We start from the raw sequence: 20,649 nt of genomic DNA on the forward strand, positions 1-20,649 counted from the left end.
ATTCCAAGAGAAGATGATAAATATTTTCACCTCTCACCAAGAGCATTTATCCATTTTGCTAGAAAATGATGATTACACTTTCAAGTTCTTTCGTTTTTTTTTATTTTTATTTATTTTTTGGCTCTTTGCTGTTGGAATTTTTTCTTCACGGAGTCACGTTCATATATTAGCATCATCTTCATCAAATCATCTCCGTCTTCATCTTCATCTTCATCTTCTGAATTTTTTTTTCATCTTTGGCCTCTTTCATGTATATTATAATCAGCAACTGTTTCTCTCCAAACTGATAATATTTGTTTACCTGTTATATAAATGGTATTGTTTGAGTGATCTACATGCTTATCATCCAATGCTAATTTAAGGATATCTCAAGCTCGTGCTTAAGATATTCAACCACCACCAACATTAATCTCCCTTAACAATTTACCTTATTTGTTTGTGTCTACCTTTTTTTCTTGTTACCTTATTTTGGCTCATTTCTGATTCACCTTCAACTTTACCTGGTCCTTGTTAATTATAGCTGAACAACATCACATTAAGATTCGTTATTGTTTTGTATATCTTGGTAACAATCTCAGGTTACTTTCTTTCTCAAAGTGATGATGATGATGATCGCATTTTTCATCCTTCTCTCTCTCTCTCTCTCTCTACTACGGATGCTAAGAGGAAGCAAGAGGGTGGAATATATACAACGTGTTCTTTTCATCATTATCTTAGTCTCTATTTCTTAAATTATTCTTCTTCTATCCTTGTGATCAATCTTTTACAATAAGTAGTAAGGAATTGTTATCATTTCCATCAACATGATAATCATTATCTTCATGATGCTTATTGTAGTCTCCATGTTTGTTATCATTAACTGTTCAATTTGATGTTAATATTAAATGAGTTTCTTATTAATGGACTTTTGATGATTATTAGAGGGACGTAGATAAAAAAGAAGAAGAGTTTTCTCATTTTCATCTCTATCATATTTTAAGATGAAATTATTATTGATATTTCTACTTTTCTTATTCTCTTTCTATCAATCTGATTCTCTGTTTTTTAATTGCTGATGTCGGTGAACTTGAATCTTGTTTTTCTTTTGCCACTGATACGTCAAAAATGATGAGGATGGAGATGAACCGGTTCTCTCTCTCTCTCTCTCTCTCTCTCTCTCTCTCTCTTACTTTCTCTTTTATTTCATTTTGTTCTTCAAAGAGATTTTCTTTCTAATCCTAGAGAGGAAGGTTGAAATTCTGGTTGGCGAGTGAAAAGATCAATCAACTTTTTTTCTTCTTCTTTTCTAATATTATCATCAATGGAACCAAATCAAGTTTGAAGATGAATTCAAATCAAGTTTCTATGTCCATCTCAATGAGAAAATAGCCCAAAACATCAACTATCCGTCAGAAATCATGGAAAGTGAATCAACTTGAAGTTAATCTCTGATTTACAATCATTATCATTTCTAGATTGATTTAGTTCCGATCTCATGATTAGAAATCAAAACCGAGTTAAATATCTAATCTTAATACTTTTTTTCCATATAAAACATAGTTGCTTTTTCACCAATAACTTGATTATCTTCATCAGTTTGATTCATATTGACAGTCACGATTAATTTAACGATTTTTTAATCCAACAACTACTTTAAACTTACAAGATTGATGGATTAACTTTCAAATTGTACTTACTGGTTTTTACTAAATTGTTGTCAACACCAATCATGTGACAATTTGTTTGTTCCTAATCAATTAATCTAAATTTACACAATTGTTACAATCATGAGAGAATTACAATTAACTGTATATTTAGAAAGTGTCATTAATCTTGAAAAGGTAAATAAGCCAATTCTAATTATGTTAATCAAGCAATCAACTGATGCCCTTGATTGTTGTGCCTTGTGGACGAGTAACAAGACAATGTTGGTCAACTGTTGACAGTTTACAGTTAATTGATTAATTAATCAAGTTTCAAGTCTGATGGTCATTTTTCCCACACACATTCACTGTTAATTACATCATTAGATACTTGAAAGTGTGTTGATAATTTTTCTCGACCTCTTCCCCTACTTGCCTGGGAATCTCATGTCCATGGCTTGACCACTAAGATGGACAAAACAAAAAATAGTAACAGTAAACAATCAACACTCACGATTTTTATGATTAAGATGAAATAATGATGATAATGAAAGTTGTTCACTTTCCACCCTCTTCTCACCGAGATGACCACACAATGAACCTAAATGGACAACATCATTTACCTAAATTTGTATTATCAGTTTCTTGGATTATCCAGTTTAATTGTGGACAATTTTTTATGATGAGCTAATTTGTGATCAAACAGTTTTATGAGCTTAATTGTTTTGTCAACATTGTCAAACTATTTTCGGAATCATAATCATTATGATTGTCCAGTTGATCCAGAAAAAAAGATCTCACAATTGAAAAGTTCAAATCTAATCATGGTCAAGGATAATCAAATCAAATGGAAACTCTCACTTAGTGATTCTTATTATTAGATTATTATTATTATTATTATTATTATGACACTTAACATAAATTGAGAATGACAATTAAGTTTCACTAGGAATTTATTCATAATTAACTAATCAACTTACAATTAAAGTTAATTTGATCATCAGACACGCTCACATACACTGCAACTTTTGATTAACTAATTCAGTTGTAAACGGATATATTTAACTTCCCACAATTAACATACTGATAATGTTTTCATCCTGGTGACAAGATCATGATAGAAATGAATTCAATTGATTTAAATTGTAACGGTTTCAATTTAATTATTGTATCACCACGATGATTAGTTAAATTGTTACGTTTATATGATATCTTTTTGTCTTCCCGTGACCAAATTATTAAAAACTGATACATTGAAACTGAAGAAATTAGTTTAATTATAAAAGATTATGAAAGTAGACCATCAGCAATTAACTAAATTGCTTCAAAAATCATAGTTAGCTTGAGATTTTGTTGCAATAATAATTCATTCATTATGTAAATTCATCAATCTAACGAATCTAAATTGATTGTTTCCTATTCTTGACTCTACCTATTGGCGGATAGTTTTAATTATTGATACAATCAGAATTTAATTGTCATCTTGATCGGTTGATTTACCTTTCCTGATAACAATTAAGCCAATGATGATGATGAAAAAATATAAGACGACAAAGTGGGAGGATGACAAATAGATGGGATAATTGTTATGAAGAAAAAATCTTTACAACTAATTTTATGCTTGATTGTTTCTTAACAGGAAGCTTAATTGTTGTTGATTTATCATGAAATTGTCAACAATCAATATTTAAACAAGAAAAATATCCTAATTAAACTTCCGTCATCTTAAGTCAGCGATTTTTTTTTGTATTCCAAACTAATCAACAATTTGAATCTTTGCTAATTGTGTTTATCTTTCAATCTCCAATCAAAGTGTAACTTTTGCTTATTGATTGTTGTTAATAATTGTTGATCATTACAATGAAATTGAATCGCAATTTATTAACTATGATTTCCAACGCAATCTATTTGATTTAGTTTTCTTTTTCCTCTTTCAATCTTGTTGTTAACAAAGTAATTTGCTAATTTCTTGAAATAATACATTTTCATCATGCAATCAATAAATTGTTGTAATCATAATAACAAACAGCATCAATGATAATTCATCTTCGTGATTAACAATCATTAATTTTACTTTTATTTGAATCAATTTTGTTGATAAACATGCTGGTTAACATTTAATTATATCTTATTATGATCAATGTAAATCAATTTGGTTGAAATATATTACAATTATTTTAATCATTGTTTAAATTGATTCTTAAATTAACTTTATTAGTTTATATTGTGAAAACAATATTGTTTTTTTTTGTTATAATCAATTTGATTGAATAAGAAAAATTCAATTAGTTGATTAGCTTGATAATCCAGGTTGATTGTTTATCTTAATTATATTGTATTATTTGCCTTAGGATTGGAAATGATATCTGATCATGATGATTCCCTCTGATTGTAGATTTTAATTGTTGATATTTATCACAATTTCCGGAATTTTACAAATAAATTACTTAGACTTAAATGGTTGATTGTTAATGATTAAGGAACTTGTTTTTTAAACTCCATTGAATTGATTGCTATTACTTGATTGTTGAAGGTTATTCCCAATAAATAAACATCCAGGTTAAAGTAGATTAGGGGAAATGATTAAATATAAAGATAAACAAATAACCTGAGCAATGATAATTTAAAGTCTTAAGATGATTGTGAAGATTAAGTTGATTGTTGTAGCAACAAATTGTAAACAAATATCAATGTTTCCAGGGTTCATTTGATTGTGTTTGGTAAATTGTTGTTGTTTAGATTTTCAATTTTCAGGTTAAAAAAAAGGATTGGTATTAATGTTGAATGCTAAATATTTGATTATACAAGTTGCAATTTAAGATCATCTAATTTGAGTAAATGAAATCAACAAGAAAGAAGCAACAATCAGCAATCAGCAATCAACAGGTAACAGTATTTGGTATTGGTAATTTTAAATTCCAATTGATCAGTTTAAAGATGCTACTGATTGTTATACAATTAAATAGCTCTGATTTACATGGAATCATAAATTGTTATTATAAATTATTATTATAAATTAAATGTGAATGGCATAAACAGGCTACAAGGTCAATTGGCAATTTAAGTTTGTTTTTTGTTTGATTGTAATCTACTGTTTATTTTGTTGATTTAAATTGTTGTTGATTGTCTCCTTTTTTTTTACTTTAACTGGACTCGTTTGATTGTTGACCATCATCAACAATCATCATCTTGATTATAATTATCATCACCAATATTGTCCAGTGATATTAAATTTCATCAAGTTTATTGTTGTTGTTTATCATTTAAATTGTTCATTCATTGACCAATCGGTTAAGATGACCTGAAGATAAACAATGATGATTTATCATTCATCAATTTAATCCAGATACTTTTAGAGTGGTTTAATTGTTACTATCAAATTGAGAAAAATTGATTGATTTCTTGCGATTTGAGTGTTAGAAAATAAATTGAATCTAAATTAAAAGTTACGCTGTTTTTTTGATTTACTGATGATTGAGTCTTACAAAAAAAAGTTATATCTTTATTCATATTTAATATTTTTACTGAATTAATTTCATGATTATCAAAAAAAATTGTTATCGTAATGATCATGATGGATTCCGATGGATGAATGAATTTTCAGTCATCTCATTGGTGTTTTGTCATCAGAATCAACCATCGACATCGTTACAGTTATGCTTCTCTCTCTCTCTCTCTCTCTCTCTCTTGATTAGCAATATCTTTTTTTCTCACTCTCAGAATCATTTGTAATCATGAGAGAGAAAGACACAGATGATCTTCCATGATTCCTGTTGTCTTAATTACTTTAATCGATAGATTATAAGTTCATTATCAAGCAATTTCGATGTAAGAGAATAGAAGAATCCATCATCATCTTCCTCTTCCCTCTGAATAAGTTTCTTCTTCTTTTTTTTTCATGGAACAGGGAGAAAAAAAATGTCTTCCGTCTTTGTTTACAAAAATCAAAGAAGAGTAAACTGAGCGAGAGAGAAAATGTCGATTCTCTTCTTCCTCCTCAAGCTCCCTGATCATCTTGATTATCGGTCCATTGATTATCTTCACCTTGATGGTTGTTGATTTTAAATACAATTTGTCTCTCTCACCTTTATTTTTCTCTATCATTTTTGGCTGATCCTTGATTATTATGATCGGTGTATGTGTTTACTTAATTTGATTTTGTTAACACCTCAAAATCAAACAGGTAAGATGATCATCTCATTGGATGCTAACACTAAAATGTGAATCTGGTGTTTGTTGGTTAATCTTTTTGCCCTTTCTTTCAATTATGATACATTATCCATTTGATTGAAGTTGATGGTGATTAGGTTGATGAATTATCATTTATGATTATTATTTACTGTTGATTAATATTAGCACTTGGATCATTTAGTTTAACAAAGTTAAATTATTTAAACTATCAAATTGAAGTTGATCCCTTCCCTTTGATGGATTATTAACTTTATGTTTGTTAATACGAGTTGATTTAGATTATGATTGTTTGTTGATCCTCTTCAAGATGATTATCATGATTAAGTTGGTGACGTTCAATTTTTCAGGTTAATTGTAATAATGATGCAAAAAAAACAGGGAAAAAAAAGTTTCCTCAAGTTCCTTATTCATCTTCATCTTCATCTCTTAATGATAAACTGTGTCCATTTAATTTTTTAATCATTTCTGTTGTGTTACCTTTTGATTGTTGTTGATTAAAGCGTGAGTTTAGCAAGAAACTAAATCAAAACTAAATCATCATTCATATCGAGGTTTATAAATTGTATTTACCTGGAAAATGTTGGTGATGGTGATGCTTGTGAAGATGATGAGAGAGGAAAAGTAGCAAAAACCGTTAATGATGATGAACTTTCTTGATTATATTGACAATTAAGTTAATTTAAATTTCTTGTTTTATTGTTATTTTCAAGTTCATTTACATCCATGTCTCTCTCCTGATGTACCATTACAATTGCATGATTATTATCAAATTGTTTTGTTGTTAGTTAACAATCCTGGTTATCAACTAGTGGGTGATTATTTTGATGATTATATCAAAATAATTACGATGACAATTAGATTAAGATGAGGATAAACACCATTTTAATCAATTGGTTGTATCAACTTAATCCATTAATACTAATTGATTGTTTCGCTTTTCCCTGATTGAAAGATCATATTTTCGTTGTAAACAATAATTAAATTATGCTGGTTAATTGAATCAACATTTTCTCATTAAATGTCAACAAGATTAAACTTGATGACCATTATTAGGTCAAGATTGTTAAATGGTTAATCTTTGTTTCTGATTAGCGTTTCATCAATCAAATCAATTGATTAACTTGTTAAACATTAATGGTGATCTCACTTGACTATTTAATTATAAAGATATTATTCAATTTTTGACAAACTGGTTAATTACAATTACTAAAAATTGAATTGAATTGAAAAGTGGACAGAGTGTAAATTTGTGATCAAAGTTGATTGTTACTCTCTCGTTAATGTTTAAGTGTTGGTGTTGATGAAATGATTTAATGTTAACCATCATAATCATGATTTAAAGATTATATAATTAATCATTTATCCATTTATTTAATAGTTACATAAATTGTCAGGTAAATGTTTCATTTTTACATCTTTTTTTATCCTTCCCATCAAGACGGTTTACCTTTATGGTTTATTATTATTCTTGTACCTTTTTTTTAATAGTAAATCTTGTTGATTGTTGTCGTTGATTTTGTGTTGATTGTAATTGTTGACAAGGCATCAGATACAAAAGGAAAACACTTTCCATTGTTATGCATCCTAATCACCATGAAAAGAATACGAAGAAACCATCATCACAATTGATGTCGGAGTTTCAGTTAATTTACTTTCTTTTTTCACCCAAAACTTTCAATTCTTTTTATTATTTCATTGTTTGTTTCATTATCATCGAGTTAATCAGTTCGTTAATCATTATCATCATGTTCTCACCTTATTTTTTCGGGTCATCTTCATGGTCCTTGATGGTGATAAATTTCTGAAGATCAACTTTCACCTTCTCATAATCACTTTAAACTCATTAACAAGCAACAGAAATTCATTTTATTTTCATCTAATTCATTTCAGATTGACCTCAATTTCAAATTATTTATATGTAATATAAACTGACCACTTCCCTGAGAAAATTGTGAAAAGAAAAGCAAATTAGATTAAGAAAGGATTTAGATTAAAACTCTTGAATTAAGAGTAATTTAAAACTCTTAAGATGATACATACAGAAACTATCATGATACTCACGAGTATTTGTATTAATTTCATCACTTTCTATTGTAATAACTGAATCAATGATTAGCATAACCACTAAATAAATCAATTAAATCAAATTAACTAATCTTATAACAATGAAGACACAATTTATTGTTATTACTGGAAAACAATGTAAACGAGTTGAGGTGATTTAAGATTCAAACAACAATTAAAAAACGTTCATAATGTGATCAAAAAATGAAACAAATTAACATGAAAATTAGTCAAGTTTTTCTCATAATATTTAAAGATTAACTGTAATTAATTATTACATTAATTCATTAGAACAATTAATTAGATCGCCTCCACATTTGATTGCGATTTTCTCTGTTACCTGTTGATTACTTGAGTCCAATTCTAATTGAATTGATTATCTTTTAATCATGACGATTGTAAATATTAATACTTACCGTTAGTTGTTGATTCTACTTTTCAATCTGATGGAATTGATTTAAGTTCTTGGTTAATTGATTACTAGAATAGAATAGTAATAATTTTTTCTCTTACACGTTCTCAACTTGATTGTTACTATTTTTACACCTTAAACTTTAATTGGAAAAGATTTGATAGAAATGAAAATGTTTTTAATCATAGACAAGAATCTAAGATGACCATTGATAAGAAAACGTGTTAGTAGCCATCAAACAAGAAGCTGAAAGATGAAGAGGTGAGTTGATTAGTTGCGGGAGATTTTCTCATTTTGAATTGTTTTCCAATTGAGAATAACATTTTCAACTTGTTCTGGTCAGTTTTATCAATGGCTACTATTTTAGTTTAATCTTTTACATCTTTCAATTAACTTTGAAAGGAGCAATTTGATTTTGATCATGTTTATATTACATATCGATTGGCAATTGTATGAGAGTTCATAATGTTCAAGGAGGTTTGAAGCCCTTAAGGTTTATATTATCGTTAATTCATTTTTAATCATCATTATCTTGTTAATTAAATCTATCATGTATTTTGATAGAGGTTATTTTCTGACTGTGTGGTGATCAAACTCCCGGATTGGTAAACAAAAAGTTGAGAAAAATTAATTTCTGACCATTACCGCTCCTTATTGACCGGTATCTTTGTTACAACTTGGTTGTTTGCCCATCACAAACCGATCCTTGTTGGTTATCATCCTCATCACTTATTTTTTATCAACATCAGAAGCTTGAAAATAAAATAAAGTATCAAATGATAGTCGGGGTTACCTGTTGAACTGATCACTATTTTCACCATGTAAACACCAAGCCTTTCTACACGAATCAATTTAGGAAACTATTATGTTGATGGAGGAAAAAACTATCAACCATGAAAATGATTATCATCAACGGGAATCAGGGAGATTGAGGATGAAATGATCATGAAGAAGATGATGATGATGATGATTATGTTGGTTATTCTTGGCATCAGTTTATGGATACGATGCCAAAGTAAGAAAAGCAAGAGAGAAGGTGAAATATTGACCAATCCATTATGTGTCTAAGTGTTTAATCACTTTTCCGTGATTAGAGATAGTCCAACAATCTCATGAACGCTAATCACCAATTTGATTATTTCACCTTTTCTGATAACAATTAAGGTATTTCGTTAACCAGCGTGGTAATCATGACGATATTGTTGATAACTTTTCTTGATAATGATTTAGTTAAATTAGTTGGATTTATGATTGTTCAGTTTAGATGAGTGATGATCAAATAATTTGGTCGCCCGAGTTTTTTAATTGTTAATAAGAAGATGAAGAAAACAAAATCCTTTTACCATTTTAATTGTTACCATTTGAATGTAATCCAATCTGATCCAATCACTTTATAATCATCAATCAATCAATCAATCATTATGAATAATTGTAATATCTTTAATCTTTATCATCCATAAATCAGCCTGTCATCATTGTAATCCACTTTTTTTTATTAATCTTCATCATCATGTAACAATTAGTTAATCATCTTCTCAATATTTTGGGTTCCAGTCTGTCAATTGTTGATAATCTTGACAAAATATTTCTCATTGACAAATGATTGTCTTACAATTAATCTGATTGATAAATTAGTTACACTAGTAATCAAAAATCATCACTTCTATTATTACAAGTTAAGCATCAACAATTTAATAAATTGTCTATCAACCATGTCTTCATCTCTCTCTCTCTCTCTCTCTATTAAATCATTTTGAAAATAACATGGTGATGATTAGCAATCAACCGAGGAGTTTGATGTTGATTTGTTTTTTCATCATTGCAATTTAACTGTTAACCATCATCATCATTTTCCCATTAGTTGATAAAAATCAATGATTAGTTTAAGACTTTAATTAAGGTTTATTATCATGTTCAGTGGTTAGTTGGTTAGTTATAATTTTGTTATAACCAATTGGTTGGGAAAGGTTAATTTTCATTTGATTTGTTTTTACATTTTCATTATTAACGAAACAATTTAACTAAATTAACTCTCATTAATAATAATTACCTATTTTTGGTACAAGTTAATCAACCAAAAGAAGAGTAAGAAAATTAAATAAAACCAGTTAATACAATTTACGATTTTCATATTTTCATGAATATACCGTTTCTTTTACTGATTTAATTTTTATTCCTTAATTATAATCATAAAGTTGTTAAAGATTCACAATTAAATCTAATTTTCGTATCAATTCATAAATCACAATCAAATGTTTGCGTGTTCATAAGTAATCAAAAAAAGGAGCAAAATTTAACTTGGAAAATCATTTAATTTAATTGTTCCTATCACAATGTAAATCAAAAACGAAAACAAATGAAAATTTAATTGTTCCAATCACGTTGATTGAAATAGTCTCAAGTAACAGGCCACAAAATTTCATCAATTTAAACTAATTGTAATGGTAATCAATTGAAGATTAATTTTGATATCTAATTGTTTCCAATATCAAGACATACAATTTGTTTTGAATTTATCTCCAACTGATTAAATGATTAACTGATTAACAAATTGATGCAAACTCAAAATCGATGGTTGTATATTGACATGTTGACAATTAACTCTCGGTGTGTCTTATTAATTTCTAATTGTTTGAATTAATTTTGTCTCTTTTTCTATTGTTTCATCTCATTCAGATAAATTACTCGTTCAAAGGGTTAAAACAACGGTAAACACCATCTCCCTTCAATGGCAGGCACCCAAAAAGATCGCGATCACCAATGGCCTGAGGCCACCACTCATGATGGTCTATCATTATTTACTCGCTAATGGTTCTGAACCACTCAACAGTCATAACATACCATGGAGCTCAAAAGGAGTAAAGGTCAGTCCTTAATTGTTACAATCTAAATTGATCGTATTCCTGATTCTCTCTTTCTCAACCTGTAGAATTGCTCATTCTACAGTTAATCCTTGATTATCTCTCTCCATGTATGTCCAGAAAATTGATTAATAGTTGAGGGTAGAATTTTCTTTCAGATTCTTTTCTCTTTGCCCTTTCATCCGCCATCTTTGTCCTCATCAATCAAATATTTTTCTTCCAATTTCAAACAGAGTAATAACTACAATTATTTATCTTTTTTAATTCTATTAAGACATTCATTTGTATAAGGAAATTGTTTCTTCTTCATTGTGTTTATAAGGTTAAAGAAAACGATGAAATGCTTTTTTCTTGTTCGATTTATTTTCCAATTTTAAAATTAATCAATTTCTATAGCAATTAATCTGTATCTTAAATCACTTGAATCAACATTTTCATTGTGCTAACTTTGTGTAAGTTAATTGTTAATGAAAATAGTCCGTGTGTTGATTGTAAACAACTCATTGGATTATCTCAACTTGGTCAATATCCACAAAGATTGAATTGATTTTGTTGACCATTTTGATTGATTTCTTTTTCCACCAGCAATCAATTGTTGATTACATTTGAGAGAAGATAATAATTGTTTCATTTTGTGGTGATTGGTAGTAAAGGTGACACTTTATTCATTATCAATCATTTCGTTAATCCTTTCAATCCAATAATCAGTTGATCTAAAATTAAGTTGAACTCAACATTTTCTTTCAAGTTAATCTCTTTTTTTAGCTCCATGTTATTGTTTCTCATACAATTCAATTGTTTCTGTATCATCTTAATCATAATTATCCCTTTAATCAACAATTAAGAGTCAAAAAGAGTCAATTTATTAGTTTCCAAATGTAACAATATCCTTGCGGCGTAATTATTTTAATTGTAATATTTGTTGCTTAATCTTACACTCCAATTGGTTTAGATTGAGATTATTTAAAGTAAATCCAAAATATGACTAATTAAAGGGAGAAAAGAAAAATTAAAATGCAATAATTAATGATGAATATAAATAATATGATGTTTCTAATAAAGTTCATTGATTGAGATTCTCATTCAAGAATTGAGCTACAGGTTATATGGAAAAAGAGAGTCAAGTTATTCCGTTAATGATTTTATTCTAATTATCTAATCAACTAATCATCTTCTTTTTTCTTCTCAATCAACATTTAGATTGGTTTGTCTTCCGATCAATCAACGGGATCAGCGATCATTGAAAACCTGAGACCAAACAGCAAATACTTGGTTAAAGTGGAAGACGATAAAATGAATGAAACCCTAATCGTGGAGACTAAAGGTTAATATTATCATGATAATGATCATGATTTTGATTATTTGCCTCTGAATACATCAAACAATCATCACAAGATCATTATCCTAATCGTTTCAGGATATCCAAGATTATCTCTCATTTTTTTGAACGATTCAGATTCCTAAACATGAGTAGCCGATAGGAAGCTAATTTAATTGTCAAGAAAAGCAAAATCATCTCGATTCCAACCTTTCGCCTGAATTAATTACTCTCTCTCTCTCTCCTAATTTTAAGCATGATTATCGGACAATTTACTTATTAATTGATTGACACTTGACTTTGAATAATTACTTAAATTAATCATCGCAATTAACTCTCATTCCAAAATATATTCAATGAACAGAACGTGATTATGATTCTAATCATCTCTCAATAACAATAATCCACTTTTTCTGTTGATATTTAGGATCTTAACCCTAAGGTCATTTAATTAATAACAATTAGCGATGAAGGAAAAACAGAGAAAAAATTAATTCTCCAACCTTACCTTTTAATCATGTGTTCAGTTAATTACTGTTAATATAATTAACAGTAGTAGTTAAAGTTGTAGCATTTTAATTGTCATCATTTTTGCCATTTAAATGCTCACAATTGTGAATGAAATGTTTTTTTTTTAATGATACTCATGATTAAAATGACGATGAACATGATACTTGTCATCATTATACACACATGATGATAATCATCATCATCTTTTGCATTCCCAATCAAGCGGAAGTAAAATTCAAGTATCAACGGAAGTGTAAAGATGAATTAATTGTTAAATCAACTCAAAAAGAAAACATTACAATTTAATTAATCCTAAGTAATCCAGTTATCTTATTTTTTTTACTTTTCTTCCCTAATAATTAACCTTAACAAATAATAATAATAACTGGATTAACTTTTGATTGTTATACTTTAGTTAACAATTATCATGATAATCCAGATCATTTTTGTTTTGTTTTCTGTTAACTAGTCGCTATTAACACAATTTAGCTAATCAATGTGTTCAACTAATTAAACCACTTCATTTGTATTACAATGACTACTAATTTACATTTGATTCTATTATTTAAGTTAATTGTTTCTTGCTAATTACTAATTGTTTTCAATATCATTTTCCTTTTCTTTTCAAATATTTAGATGGTTGTTTCCATAATTCATCAATCTACAATGTTGGTGATCGATTCAATATTTCCTGTGATCAAAATTGTACCTGTCAAATTAATTCAACAATTAAATGTGTTGATAGATGCTCACAATCAACTAAATCAAAGTTAATTGGTGATCCAAATTGTAAACAAAAACCTGATCCCTTAGATCCTGAATGTTGTTTCATCTATCAATGTGAAGGTATTAATCACAATCAATATTAATCGTTTTTAATTATAACCCTTTCTAAATAATTATCATTACATTTAAATTGTGAAAGTGTTGATCATTCATCAATAGGTTTGATTATAATGATTAAATCTGTCAATAACCTTTTGTCAATTAAGGGTCAGAAAAGTTGATCGTTATTGTAATTAAGTTTTTTTTTTCATTGTTTATCACTGAATCATGAATGTGTAAAAATGTATTTCACTTTTAATTTCACACAATTAACTCTTGATTACTATTATTTTGACGATGATTTCTCAAAGTGATTGGATTATAATCATCATCACCTTTTTATTATTATTTTATATCTTATTTTGTATGATTACAATTAGGAAAGGTTAACTTTTTTTGGCTCGAAAAGTAATTTGGTTGATTTAATGTAACAATTGAGATTCTCATCAGAAATCAGTGAACGATTGAAATACAATCATCAACATATAAATTGTGGTTTTCTTTTCAGCCAATTGGCAATGAAAATAAACTTTCTCTTGTATTGATTGTTAACTCTAATGATATCTAACGATTTCCATAGATCTGACAATTTTCTCACGAACGAATTGACTAATCATTCAATTGTTTATTTCTTGATTTACAGATGAATTAAAGCCAACAATTGAAGCTCGACCGAAGGTTCTGATAACAAGTAGCACTCGAACCTCAATCGCCATTGCCTGGGATGATTTCAAGTTACCTAATTATGAATCGGGCTACGTGATTGAATATAAACTTGTTAATGACACTTTATCAAATTCTGCCAATGATACAACAAATTCTGATGGTAATTGGATTCAAGTTCAGGGTAATAATACACCTTTTTGGACATTGGAAGGATTAAGACCTGGATTAAGTTATTTGATTCGAATCAGCCTCTGGGAATATCCATTCGATGAGAACAATAAGAAAATTGATTCCTCCGATCATTCTGAGATGATAACTGCTACTACTGAAGATGGTTGCATGAATAAGGATAATGTTACTTTCCCGGTGGGCAAGGAAATAACCCATGGATGCCAATGGAGATGCACTTGTCAATCGGGTGACAATTGGTTCTGTAAAGCCGTTTGTTTAGAACCTTTAATCCTCATTGGTAGTAACATAGATCCATCTTGTAGTGAGGCTGCTGTTGACGATTGTTGTTCAACCATTACCTGTATTGAAACTCGAAGTGATCCACCTCCGTCGGTAACCACTAATTCATCTGAAGAGACAACATACTCATCTCCAACTTTATCTTCTATGTCATCACCATCACCCTCTTCTACCTCGACTTTGGCTCCATCCGTATCTTCATCTTCATCGTCACCGTCAATATCTTCATCTACTCCATCATCTTCAGGATCGACAGAATTAACATTCTCAGATAAACCAGGATATTGTTACGAACCAACCAAGATTCGTAGTGATTCTGGCATTTGTCTCGAAGAGTGTCAACATGATTATCATTGTCGTGGTTTGGACAAATGTTGTCCAACCTCTTGTGGTGGCTCCGTTTGCTCTGAAGTAAACACTGGATCTCCGCCATCATCTAAACGCTGTGAAACTATTACTTGCGGTCAAAATGCTTTATGTCTTGATACCCGAAGTGACCAAGAACCACCAAAATGTGCCTGTAAACCAGGATATCGAGGAGATCCTTTCGATTCAGTAAATGGTTGCCGAAAGTCTAATGGTCGATCAAATTTGATCTGCGAATACAAGAATTCAACCTATGGACCCGGTGAAGAGTTTTTCGATGGCTGCGAATTCAAATGCGTTTGTTCAGAAGCATTAGAAGTTGAATGTAATCCACGATGTCCGTTTATCGGCTCAGAAGAACCAGTGACAACCGTTGACCCTTTATGCACCATCATTCAAGATCCAAAAGATTCTTGTTGTAAAACAATGGCCTGTGAATCGAAACCAGTTGATGTGGTCAAAGTGAATTCATCATCGCTTTTCAATAGTGACAATGACAACGAAAATGGTGACATTGGGAAACTATTCCAGTGGATGGACCTTTATCAGTATCTGGTTGCCGTTATGAAAACATCACTTATCAACCCGGTGAATCTTTTGTCAATGGATGTGAATCTCGGTGTATTTGTAAGGAGGGAAATCGCTTACAGTGTGCACCTCGCTGTCCCGTATTCCATGGTTATAATCAGAAACTTTGCTCGCTCATTCCCGATCCAGACGATCCTGAATGTTGTAAGATCGCTGTTTGTAACACGGAAAAACTGTCCCCATCTCCAGCAATTAAAAAGATGGAACCATTTGAACTGTTCATTGATTCAGCGACTGTAACCAATTCATCTCACATGGTTCTTAGGTTAATTATTCCCAATTCTATTCATCATAAAGCTAAACATGTTTTCTCAATTCGATACTCGAAAGTTGATACGGAAATGATCTCATCGTCACCTTCGCCCATTGAAATGTCTTCTAATCGAGCCTGGTCATCGGTTGAAGTATCGGAAGATGATCTGAAACTCTTGGAACCAGGAATGTTTGAAATAGATTTCAATGGTCTATCTCCTAACACTGATTATTTCGTAGAGGTTAAAGAGGTTAGATCAAACTCGACCTCGAACACAGTTTTTATTAAAACTTTCCCAGTTGGTGTTGACTCTTCATTCAATGGGTGCTTTTTCAATAATAAAGCTTATCAAGTGGGCGATGAATTTTATGATGGATGTGACTATAAATGTCGCTGTGAAAAGGGGGGAACTCGAGCTTGTGATGATCGTTGTCCAATTTATATCGACACGATTGGATTTGAAGAGTGTGAATGGATCGCATCGCCAGAAGATCCTTGTTGCAAGATTCCCGATTGTTCAAAGAAAACTGAGAAATATGATGAGCCACCTAAGAGTCCGATAGATAATAACAGTAATGAGCCTAGTGTTAATTCACCATCAACACCGACGTCGGAAACTTCGTCACCAGTAAATCCACCACCATCTCTACCTGGTTCAGTTGAACCGTTTTGTCTTGGAAAGGATAATAGTCTTCACTTTATTGGTGAAGCTTGGGATGAGTCTGGACCCGGTGGGTGTCTCAAACAAACTTGTCGATGTGTTCAACGTGCAAATGGTACAACAACAACCCAATGTCATGGCGGTTGCCCTCCAATACCTTCTAATGCCATTAAACCCACCCCAAGTTGCCCCAAGCCTCATATCGTTAACCCAAGTGATGCCTGTCTTTGTCCATACTTAATTTGTGACCATTCAGTTGATGAACCTGAGCGATTACCTTCAAAAGATCAACAAAATCAATCCTCATCACCAGCACCACCAACTACAACCCCAACAGTCTCTACCACCACCATGCATCTTCCTGATCGTTCAGCTTATCCCAATGCTGAAAGTTTCCCTGGTCTTTGCTTGTACAAAGGTCAAAAGATTCCTATTGGTAAATTCAACGACGGCTGTCAATCGGTTTGTGAATGTTTGCCCACCGGCAAAGTTTCATGTGCTCCCTTGAACTGTCCTCAGTTCTTTGACACTCCGAATGAAGAATGTCTTGATTGGGAATTGGATCCTAATTTCATTCCCTCTCCTCCAAATTGTTGTCCACGTCCGACCTGTAAAAACGACGGTTCTTGTATCTTTGCTGGCCTGCGATTCCCGAATTTCAAACCAATTCCTAGTGAACTCCTTCCTTGTGGCACTCGATGTGTTTGCATGAATTCAAATGTAACCTGTGAGAATCGATGTCCACTAATTCCCGATACTCCACCGACTAATCTTCCTTGTCCACCTCCATTGGCTTATCGAGGACATTTGCCCGGTGAAGATTGTTGTCTTCATTGGATGTGTCGTGATACAGAGAGAGCAGGTAAACATTAATCATCTTGATTTCACTTAATTACCTAAATTGATCATTACTAATATTTTTCTTCTCTCCTTCATGTATAATAGCTTTTTGTCTACACAATGGGAATCGTTACAAAGTAGGTGATCAATGGGAAGATGTAAACGCGGGTGATATTCTTGGTCCAAGACGAAGATGTCAATGTAAACCTACTCCGCCCTTGGGAAAACCACAAGTTGATTGTTTTGCTGGAGTTTGTCCCAAAATCACTGAACGACATTTGAAGCCATCAGCTGAATGTCCTCTTCCTATTCTAATATCACCTGAAGATCCAATTCTTTGTCCATATGTAATTTGTAATTACTCAGAAGAAACTGGTGAGTTTAATTTGACTTGAAAATCAATCAATTTTCACAATAAACTAATTGTTTTCATTGTTTTGTCAACTTGATTCAGGTAAAGAATTGGAAAATGTGAGTGTTGTTGCCATGAATAACTCGGCAGTTAGGATACGATTTACTCTTCCATCTCTATTTGTTGGTCTTATTGGACATGCTGAGGTCCATTTCACCGTCGATCCAACGACACCTCGACACCAATGGAACGTTCAAAAGTTTGCTCGACCTAAGCGACTGTTTGATACTGCGAACATTGAATATCACTTAGGTGGCCTTAAATCGGACACAACTTATTACTTCCAAGTCCGAATTCTGATTGAAGCTCTTCATTCTGGACCTGAGAGTCAAGTTTACAAATTATACTTACCAGCTCCAGGATCTTCGGTTTCAGGATCACATGGATATCCACTTACAAGTTCAACTTTAATTGGCTCTCATTCATCTGTCTCATCATCTGCTCCCCTTCATCCTCGATATCTCCCACAACTTCATCGACTTTACCTCCACAAGTGACTATGGATGTTAATCTGAAAGCACTTGCGATCGATGGAACCAGTGTTAGATTATCGTGGAGAAATTTAGATCAACAAGAAAAATCTCTGATCGATGGAATAACAATTAAATATCGTTTGACCAGTGATCCTTTCGATAAATGGACAGTTACTCCGATGATTCACCGAGATGTAAACGAATACACGTTACGTGACCTGCGAAGTGGAGCAACTTACGTTATTGATCTGATTCTTCGTCCATCTCAAGGATTAACAAGCCAACTACTTTCGGCTAAACCAGTTACCATAGAAATGCCTTCGAGACCTCGAAATGATTTTGATTTCTCACCGTCAGTCGACGTGACCCCTGAATCTTATCGGACCATGATGAAACTTCGAGGTCTTCCAAGACCAACTGATAAATATGTTAACGTTGTAAAAGTCAATTTCCGAGAGGCGAATTCAGAAGGACTAGAAAACAAAATGGTTCATATGTTCAAAACACCATCAGAAGATGGAACCATAATCGTCGATGGACTAAGTCCAAACAACAGGTACAAAGCTTGGATTGACCTTTACCTCGCCAATGGTGCGACAATTTCAACGGACACTGTCACTTTCCATACGAAAGATGAACCAAATTATCAAATGTAATTCCAGAGAATCGAGATGATGATCCTTCAGGTAAATTTTTCGACTCAAAAAATAATATCAATGAATATCAACAACGAAAGATGAACAATTTTCTAATTTTATCTTTAATAATTTCTATTCCATTACAAAATAGCCAATGAAGCCGAAGCTCTCAAAGAAAGCAGCACCGGTGACGCAATTAAGCCTTATTACATCGCGCTAATGATTGTCGCTGTTTTCGCCATAATAACGGGCATCGGATTCGTTACCTTACTTTGTGTCCTAATGAAAACCAAAACTTGTGCCAAAGCAGCAATTACAAGAGCTTCATCAGAAGCAGCTTATGATAATCCAACATATAAGGTAGTTAACTAATCTGACAGAGATTAACAATTAAAATCGCCTCGCAACACTTTATATTATATTTGGTATCTATTAATAATTTGATTTCTCCTTGATTTAATTTATAGACCTACGATGATGAAAAGCCTGGAGAGGAGCAATTAAAGAATGGATCTGCATAGATAATTGTTTAGTTTTCTTCTAATTTTCATCTTGATCACATCTTAAATCATCAACAATTAATCGTAAACTGAGAAAGTTATTCATGTTAAAATCAAATTCGATTCAATTATAATTATAATCGAAGCAATTTTTTTGAAACTTAATCTCAATTCATCTTGAACATTATCATTTATGGATCTCTTAATTTTCCTCAGCATCAAAAATCAATCTAATCAATGTCCTTTTCTTCATTGATTTAATTAATCATCGCCTCATCTTCACTATCATCATCTTTTAAATTACTGCTCATCTCTTTTGATTTAATTGTAAACACATCATCAGTTGATATCATCAAACAAATTGACATTCACCAAAAGTGCTTTACTTCATCATTTCCGCATCCGATGATGATAATTAGTCTTATCAAATAATTTTCGTCATCTTGATAACTTCATCTTTCTCAGTTGACATTATTTTGTAACATTATTTCATTGAATATATAATTATTTTAACAACTTTCAATTATTAATATTTCTTATTGACAATTAGTCTCTTAAAACCCCTTGTAATACAATCAGAAACTTTTCCAATCCCAAAACTTTTGTAATACAATTAATGTCAAAATCTACTAATTACCAATCAGATCAATTCTAATTATAGTGGATTAATCCAATTTCATGCAAAAAAAATCCTGCCATCGCCTTCATCAGATCAACTTTACAATTAAGAAAACAAAAAACACGAACAGAAATTAATTAATTGTATTTTTGTGTCCATTCTGTAAATAAATTATGATTAAAGAGTCTCCTCTTTAATTTCTATCAATATAATAGTTTAATTGAGTAAATTGACTTTTTCTTAATTGATTCAAACCATCAAATTAAATTAACAAATTTCTTTATTCTATCAATTTCGAGTTGTATTTTTATGAACGATTTCGGGATAACTGCAAGATAATAATTCTTAAGACTGATAAA

General features: G+C 31.0%; 1 protein-coding gene across 1 annotated transcript in view; it reads left to right on the forward strand.

Annotated features, from left to right (window-relative positions):
• The window catches only part of LOC128391304 (uncharacterized), a 36,185-nt gene extending 15,683 nt beyond the window's left edge, over nucleotides 1-20,502 (forward strand). The window contains 11 exon segments of the mRNA XM_053351163.1: nucleotides 10,966-11,153; nucleotides 12,351-12,474; nucleotides 13,615-13,824; nucleotides 14,447-15,823; nucleotides 15,826-17,670; nucleotides 17,754-18,023; nucleotides 18,103-18,509; nucleotides 18,512-19,171; nucleotides 19,174-19,219; nucleotides 19,323-19,531; nucleotides 19,639-20,502. Of these exon segments, the coding sequence (XP_053207138.1) occupies nucleotides 10,966-11,153; nucleotides 12,351-12,474; nucleotides 13,615-13,824; nucleotides 14,447-15,823; nucleotides 15,826-17,670; nucleotides 17,754-18,023; nucleotides 18,103-18,509; nucleotides 18,512-19,171; nucleotides 19,174-19,219; nucleotides 19,323-19,531; nucleotides 19,639-19,692 (5,390 nt within the window). The 3' untranslated portion in view covers nucleotides 19,693-20,502.
• The last annotated feature ends 147 nt before the right edge of the window (nucleotides 20,503-20,649 follow it).

Source organism: Panonychus citri, unplaced genomic scaffold (assembly GCF_014898815.1).
Source record: "Panonychus citri isolate SS breed McGregor unplaced genomic scaffold, ASM1489881v1 Contig00134, whole genome shotgun sequence".
NCBI lineage: Eukaryota > Metazoa > Arthropoda > Arachnida > Trombidiformes > Tetranychidae > Panonychus > Panonychus citri.